The sequence below is a fragment of the Condylura cristata genome, unplaced genomic scaffold, assembly GCF_000260355.1.
Source record: "Condylura cristata isolate star-nosed mole 26May11 unplaced genomic scaffold, ConCri1.0 scaffold00023, whole genome shotgun sequence".
In the NCBI taxonomy this organism is placed as follows: Eukaryota; Metazoa; Chordata; class Mammalia; order Eulipotyphla; family Talpidae; genus Condylura; species Condylura cristata.
The window spans coordinates 12,388,596-12,396,965 of record NW_004567124.1 but is presented as its reverse complement, the minus strand read 5'-3'; the positions used below and the strand labels follow the sequence as shown (position 1 = coordinate 12,396,965).

General features: G+C 34.1%; 1 protein-coding gene across 1 annotated transcript in view; it reads right to left on the bottom strand.

Annotated features, from left to right (window-relative positions):
• Window positions 1-1,467: 1,467 nt before the first annotated feature.
• The window catches only part of ADAM10 (ADAM metallopeptidase domain 10), a 97,284-nt gene continuing 90,381 nt past the window's right edge, over window positions 1,468-8,370 (bottom strand). Inside the window, exons 15-16 of the mRNA XM_004687743.2 lie at window positions 5,649-5,775; window positions 1,468-3,937 (exon numbers count right to left, since the gene is read on the bottom strand). Coding sequence (XP_004687800.1) covers window positions 3,843-3,937; window positions 5,649-5,775 — 222 coding nt within the window. The 3' untranslated portion in view covers window positions 1,468-3,842. The remainder of the gene's footprint in view (window positions 3,938-5,648; window positions 5,776-8,370) is intronic.

Sequence of the window (8,370 nt, the reverse complement as noted above, 5' to 3'; positions counted from 1 at the left end):
TTCCGTTTTCAAAGTTTTGTTACTATTTTCTTTGTTCTTTTTGGATTATGCTCATTGCTTTCCTCAGTTGTCTATAGTAAAGATTTTAGGAAAGAGCAGAGGCTAATATTTTGCTCAATTCTCTATTTTTACCTACTAGCCCATTGCTTTTTATGGGAAAACCTACCTTACCAATTATAAAATACATTAATTTCTATTAAAAATAGAGCAGATATGTATATATCCAAGGCATGCAAACAATATAACAGTATAAAATGCAAGGGCTCACCTACTAATACAAAGAATTGGATACAGAAATCATAATGGGAAAATTACATGCAAAAAAGAGATGCAAGTGAAAGTTGCTTTTAATCAAGAATATAAAACCAAAATGCTAACACTGAAGCTGAGCTCTGTGAGGCAAGCTGATCATCTTTTCAGTTTCTCAGAAGTAAAAATGCTTTTAAGGAAACTTTAATTTCTCACAACTTTAGTGACATCTCAAAGATAGACTGTCCCTGGCAGCTGCTAACTGCTTCCAATTTGCTCTCCAGCTTTGGAAGACTTTGACCCTTTGAATCTGGATGAGAACATATCTTCTTCAGCAAAGGAGGAGGGGGGAAGTAGATGGCAAAATGGGAGGAACACAAAAAAATATGGTGATGGTTCAGGGGTGATATAGGAGAACTATCGGGGCTACAGTGACGTAAGAAATACATTTCAATTAATAAAATGAAAGAAGAAGAACACATCTTCTTGTACTTCTGAAATAGACTGTCCAATTTTGTGATTCATTTAACTACATGGACTCACTCATATCTTCAAATAGAAATACTTAAGACCAAACATTTTCTCAAGGGTAAGCACACACAACCATACAGCAGCCAAGAATACTAATTCCATTTTTGACAAAAATATCATTAGGTGTTAAAATGCATAGATCACAGTAGAGAATGGAAATACAGAAATATGACGGGTAAAACGCTAAATAAAGTTTAAGCATTCAATTTGTATTTTGAAAATATTTGCAATCATTACAGTATTGGTTTTGTGGACAAAACTAAATACACACACACACACACACACACACACACACACCCCTGAAATTCCTAAATTGAAGTAACTAAAAGTAATACATTTTACTCATTTGATAAATATGTATTTATAACTGGTCTCAATTAAAAGATGTGAGGGCAAACTAACTATTCTGGGCTTATAGTTCTATTTCTAGACAAAGCTACAATGTCAGTTGTCTTCTTATTTGCTATTAGTGTGACAAAACAGGAAGCTGTGGCTCAGTATTTCAAAATATACTTATCATTAAACTAGACATTTAAAATAAATAAGGTACTTAGCATTCAAAACTTTGTAAAACACACATAAGATCACAGTTTCCAAATTTGACTCAGCTTTTCCGTCAACACAAATACTTTTAAACACTCTGAATGCTGATTAGAAATAATGTGAAACAGTTGAGACTAGTAAAGTGTTTTTTTTAAATGTTCATTGTTTGTAAACAACGAAAGATAATCATAAATTTCCTGCATGGATCTTAACTAGGAATAAAGATATCTGTATTTGTGTAGGAAGAGACACTTCTGCTTAACAATCTCTTTTACTTAGGAAAAGTCTTATGGAAGCTTCTGTTGTTCTCAGAGTTCAAAGAGTATGGAACCTTTAAGTTGATTTCATCAAGTCTATTTATTAATGCATTTCAAGTTTCAAAAAACCTTACATCTTTGCACAATACTTTATTTTTTGCAATTTTTAGTAAAAATTTCCAAAGTGAACAAAAAGATACTGTATAAAACACAGTGGACATTAAATTGACAGTAGTATTAGATCTCACTTGTCTTGATCCTTTTGTTTTACCACATCTTGATTTGCAGTGGAAAGAGTTCAGTGCACATATCTCTTTTCAGAAAACATTTAACTTAGACTCAAAATAAAATAGGGCAGTGTGCCACTGCCAAAACCCTACCACAGGATAACATTACAAGCAAAAAATGTACATGTTCCAAAGTCTACCACACTCAAGAAGTTACTAAGAACTCTTGCAGAATAAAAGTCACCATTTTAGAAATGCAAACCCACTTCCAACCTTTGCACAGTCCAAAAACAAAGGCATTTAAATGATTTAAAAGCAATTACATACATATCTACCTATGTGTTGTTTAGAATTATTTATAGTCTATCTGGAGTTTCATGTACAAAATTTGTCTCTAAATCATGTACAAAAAGCTGTATTTTGAAAAAAGTCACCACATACTGTACAAGTTTACAAGGAAGAGATCCCATTATTTTCTCTAGCATTTTTGGCCTTGCTGGCTTGCGTCACATTATGAGAATGATTGTGTAAACCTTATACTCTTAAGGAAAAAAGAAAAAAAAAATAAGGAAAAAAAAGTTAAAACACAAATGAATTTCAACTTTCCCTAAATTGCTTCCTGAAGAAGCTAGGAAAATCATAGCTGTTTATTTCTAATTTAAGTGATGTAGCTGGAAACAGAAGCAATAAATACGTCACAAGCTTAAAAATGTTTTTGTAATGCCCCCTTCCATTCCTGCATAGCAATAAGCCTGATAATACATTAAGTGCTTTTGCTTTCTTTAAAATGCCAATTATTTACATCTGCTTAAAAAATAAGTTTGGAATGGGACATTGTGCTGTTTCACCTTCATTGTTGTTAAAATATTTTAGGGAAAAAAATGTCAGAAGGCCTATCTATAATTTTAACTACTAGTTGAACAAATCACTCTTCTTTAGTGGTTACTAATGATCAGTGATGATATGCTATTTAAAAAAGAGCCTGTTCAAATACTTCCATAAAATAAAGACACAGCTTTTCCTTTCCATATCAGACAAAAACAAAACATAACTAGCATACTTTAGATATATGGAAAACACAAAGAAGAGCTACAAATAAAAAAGAATCACTTCATTGACATAATTTCTACCAAAGCATGAATAAAATTTCACCTATCAATTCAAAAATGGAATTGAATTAGAAAGTTGAAGTAAGCAGAAATCAGACATTTACATAAAGACCGAACTGAAGTAGTATGCTGCATGTGTCCAGTTTGCACAATGCTTAGCTGTGTTCTTCAGCGCAGTCATTCCTGTGCTCTTAGCAGCCATTGGATAAAGACAAAATGAGTATCAGAACCAACTCCATCGTAAGAAAAAGGTAAATTGATTCTCGGTTCAAAACTGCCTGTGTAAAGCATTACAGAATTCTGGACCACTGAATACCACCATTCTCTGTTATCCTGAGTATGTCAATTAAACAGTAATTTTTCATTAAGAGCGGAAAATTTTTATAATACAAAGAAACATCCATATTGCAATTTCTGTTTACAATTGCACACAGAAGTACAGTGTACGTAGGAAATACATGTCTGCATATAACAAGGTATGTACATTGGCAAGTGATGTCTCCAATGTTGAGGTGGTCAAGCCTCCTAGCCTTGATTGGCAGTTGAAAAAAATATATATATATTTAAATTGTGATAAAAGTTTATCGAGAGCCAAGTTTGCCTGCAAGTGAAGAAAATGCAGCAACGAAGAACAGGGAACACGGGGCACATAATAATATTCTAAGACTTTGTGCCATTAGGTTAAAAATATCTGTCCATACGAAAATTGGGTTCCTTTTCCACCCCCCACCCCCAAATTGGAATTTTCAGGCTTTAAATTTTAAGTAATTCCACCTGGTCTGAGGACATGATTTCTTGCCATTTTTTCCTTCGACTTGTTTCTTGTGTGTGAGGGTTTAGTCTGGGGATGATGATTTAATAGTTTTCTCTTTGGAGTGAAGTTTTCCCATTGTAGGCACTAGGAAGAACCAAGGCAAAATCTGCAGTTAACGTCTCATGTGTCCCATTTGATAACTCTCCCGGGGCCTCTGACGCTGGGGCTGCTGAATGGGCTGTGGCGGTCTCCTCCTCTTTAAAGTGCCTATGAGTCACAAACAAAAGCAACAGAGATTTAACATGACCTTTTGAGACTTCAAAAACCACGGCTGTTATTTCAGTAAGAAAGGCTCTAGATATCCATGCTGTCCAACAGAAATATAACATGAGCAACACACATAGCTTTAAATTTTCTGGTAGCCATAATGAACAAAGTAAAACAGAAACAGGTAAAGTCATTTTAAAGTATTCTGATTTCACTTAATCCAATATAGCCAAAATATTACCTTAAGATGTAATTAACATAAAAATTGCTAGTGAAGCATTTCATCCTTTTTTAGATACTAAGTCTTCAAACTCTGGTATAATTTTGTATTTACAAAACGTCTTAATAAAAACTCGGCACATCTCAAATGCTTAACAGTCACAACTATTAGATTAATTTGGACTCTGGAGACAAAAACCCATGATGAAGCATTTACTCACTGTCTTTTAGGACATGACTTAACCTTTCTGGATCTCAATGTCTAGACTATAAAAAAGGAATGATAACTAACTCATACATCCTGGTGAGGATTATATGATCATTTATGTAAAAGTGGCTAAACTTACTGTGAGGATTCAATAAATGACAGCTAAATTTTTTAAGTGTAGAATCCGCTTAAAATGAAACTGAGTAAAAGAATCTTGTACTGACTGAGGCCATAATTGATAACATGTCTATAAAATTATGCAGGCTTGAATCCCTTAAAAAATTGTATAAATTTCAGTGTTCTAATATTGTGAATTGGTGAAAAGCAATTATGTCAAAATCAGATTCCTCTGATTTGCACCAATATACTCTTGTCCCAACAGGTAAATGCAGGGGAACAACCAAAGGAAAAGTGAGAACATTTATTTAAAAAAAAAAAAAAAATTCTAAACGACTTTGTGTAAAGAATTTGGCCTGAGAACAAGAGGCTTCTCTAGAAGTCTATAGGAGGCAGAGGAAGGAAAAGCTGTCCCTTAGCTCAGTTCCTCTGCATGACCTTGGAGTAATGTCTACCCCACAGTTCTGGTCCAGGCATTCTGAGGGCAGTAGAGAAACTACAAATACCTTAAGGAGAAAGAGGAATGGGGTGGGGGTGGGGGGGGGAATGGAGTCTCTATAATCAGGAGCAATTGCTTCTAGCTCTTGTCTAAATCTCTGGAGCTAACCTAAAAAGAGTGTACCTCCCTGAGAGGTAATGGATAGAACAAACCTGAGGAGTTGTTTTCAGACATGAAGAAAAATTATTTAGCACTTGAAGCCTCTACCTTAAGACTCTCCCACAGATTGGAATTTGTACTTCCCCATCATCAGCCCTAGGGAAAAGGACTGTATGTGCCAGAAAATATTTCAAGATTATAAATTACAGAAGCATAGCTACTATATAGAAAGACCAATCACTTAAAAGTAGCCTCTCATTATAAAAGCCAAAAAAGGAACCTATGGAACATGAAACAAAAATGAGAAAGCAAGTAACAAGTAAAAATAAAATTTCTAGGTCTAATTATTTTTAGACATTCTGGATAGATTAGCATCATACTGGCAACCACTAGCTAGACTGGGTTGATAAAAAGCATACTTAAAAGTCAACTAAATAATTCAGCCAGTATTCGTATCCTCAAAGAGAAAGTACTGTAAAGTTAGTTACTAAAAACTCATTTACAATTCAATCCTATCTGCAGAATGGTTCTGAGTTATAAAAACCTACACCTTGTTTAAATTGTCTTACCTGGAAGAGGTTTAGGAGGAGGCAACTTTGGATTACTACTTGGCGTATGAACACTGCATATCTTAATAAATCCAGCCATTAACATGATGAGGGCAATTCCCATAAGTAATACTGCCCACCAGTGAGCCTAGAAATAAACAAATGTTTCCTGAAAAAAATTCTAAGATATTTTATGTTTATAAAATTTTACTTTTTAAAGAATATGGTTAGCAATATTACACATCATATGACTATATATTAATTTCCTTAAATATAATAAAAAATGTAAAGAAAACAAAAAATCACTCGCAATATCACTTTCTAGTGAAAAATACTATTTTTCTTTTAGTCTCTATTCTATATATGCAACTGTTCATCATAAACAGCAATAAATACACACATACACCAAGGTCAGCCTGCATACAGTTTACATCATATTTTCCCATGTCGCTGAATATTTTCTGATTTAAATATTCTTCTCTCCCTTTTTCTGCCTGTTATTCTTAAACTATGTTTTGTTTGCTTTTATACTCTCCAGTGGTTTAGAAGGTATATAACAATTTGCTTTAAATCCTAGAACTGGACAAATTTTAAAACTCTTTGACCTATTTTCTTTCCTAATTATTAAAATTAACACTGAAAGCCTGTCTTTCTTGAGGCTCCCTTTTTCCTATTCCTCTCTCTATTTCATCTGGAATTTGAGACTCAGACTATTGTTATAAATTACGTTTACACAATCTAAACAGGTAGAATGATAGATAAATAAATTTCAAAGTTAAATGTCCTTTTTAATATGAAAAGTGGAAGGAGAGATACATTCTAGGTAGCAGGCAAAGTTACTCAACCTAAGAAGTTAAAAATTTCACTTCTATCTTAAATCATATTAAACAAATCAATTAACCAAACAAAAAGACCTTACAAAAGGATTGGTATAATATTATGTATAGAAAAATTATGTTTCTATTCTTAATATAGTCTTCATCTAGAGATCTACACATCTAGAGATCTACACATCTATAGAACTGCATTTACAAGAAGTTACAACTTTAAACTTTGAACATTCATGTTGCCATAAAACAGTTATGGTTAATTATTGTCAAAATAAAACTTCCATTCAGGAAGATATTTGATAAACTGCAAGTTTTATAGCAGTCTACGACTTCTATACAGTTTTCTTATTCAGCAGTGACAGTGTAATTACAGCGGCAGACACATTTCCCCCTATGTACATAAAGCTAGTCACGTATTTTTAAGATCTGATTAATTTTGAAAAAAATCTCAAACTTATAGAAAAGTTGAAAGTACACTACGAACTTCTTAAAATCTGGAACTAACATCAAGTCCTGCTACACCTGTGTTTTCCTAGATAGCCAAAATGAAATACTGATACATTACTGCTGTTTACTCGTCAGGCCCCATACAAGTTTTTCCATTTTTCCTAACACCATCCAATTCAGATTATAATGTTGCTTTTTGCCAATGTATTTCTTTAGTCTCCTATTATTCCAGTTCCAGTCTTTCCGTAACTTCCTATAACCATGACATAAATGCCTCTCTATTGAATTGATAATTAGGTTAGGTCATATATCTTTGATAAGAATACCATAGATCAGGCTATCAGAGGACACATGATTTTGAGCTCATTACAGATGATAGTAACTAGATCACGAGACTAAGATGTAATCTGCCAAACTTTACTATAAAGATACCCTTTTCCTTTTTAAGTCAGTAAGTATTTTAAAGGGACAATTTGGAATTATGTAAAATAGCCTGTTCATCAAACTTTCAATTTACTCATGTATTTATTACCTCATAGTTACAACAGGTTATCATCATTACATCAATACTGTGTCTCTTGGACATGTCCACATCATTCTTTGAGTGCTTATTTTCTGGGACAACAAGAAATTTCAGGCTCATCTTATTCCTTCCCTGCCCCAACGCTGGAATCAACCATTTCACCAGAGTGCTGATTCCTTTTAGAATTCCTATGTAGACACCCTCTTTACAGCACCTGTACTGATATCCCTCTGGGGGTGCTCTTCTCACCCTGCTAGAATTCTAATACCACCTACTAGTTTTCTTCCAGTGTTACTCTGCTCCCCAATCTGGTCAGGCTCCAACACCCTACACTTGCACTATTACAGATCGCCACCTGGATGGATGCTAATTTTGTTTAGTATCACCTAGTGGCTTAAGAAATGAACTGTTCAAGAAAGGGGAGTGAAGAGAAAAAGGAAAAATCTATAAATTTTATTATATATTCAACCTTAAAAGTGAACTTAGAAAGGGCCCTCCCTTGTGGCACAGCAGGTTAAAGAACAGCACTAAGAAGCTAAAGCCACTTCCACATGAGTTCGATTCCCACCCTGAGGTGACCCACATGACGCAACAGACCTCTCCTGACCTGCCCGCTGCTTCCCTCAGCAGTGTACTTCATCAGCTGGCCTGTTCTGCTCCCCACTCTGTCTCTAGTGAATCCTCTCACCACCCCTGCACCTCTGGCCTATACCCCAGTCCTGTATGCATAAATAAATCTTTAAAAAAAAAAAGTGAACTTAGAATGATTTACACAAACTATGATTGCTAAAAGTGCTATACATTTCCCAGATTATACCTCTGAATAAGAAATTTCCATTGTCATCTTTCTCTTCATTTTCATTTTATTCTTCAGTCTTTGAAAATTTCTCATGTTCACCTCAATCACTCACTACTGCAGATTCAAATGTCTATAAGGCAGATA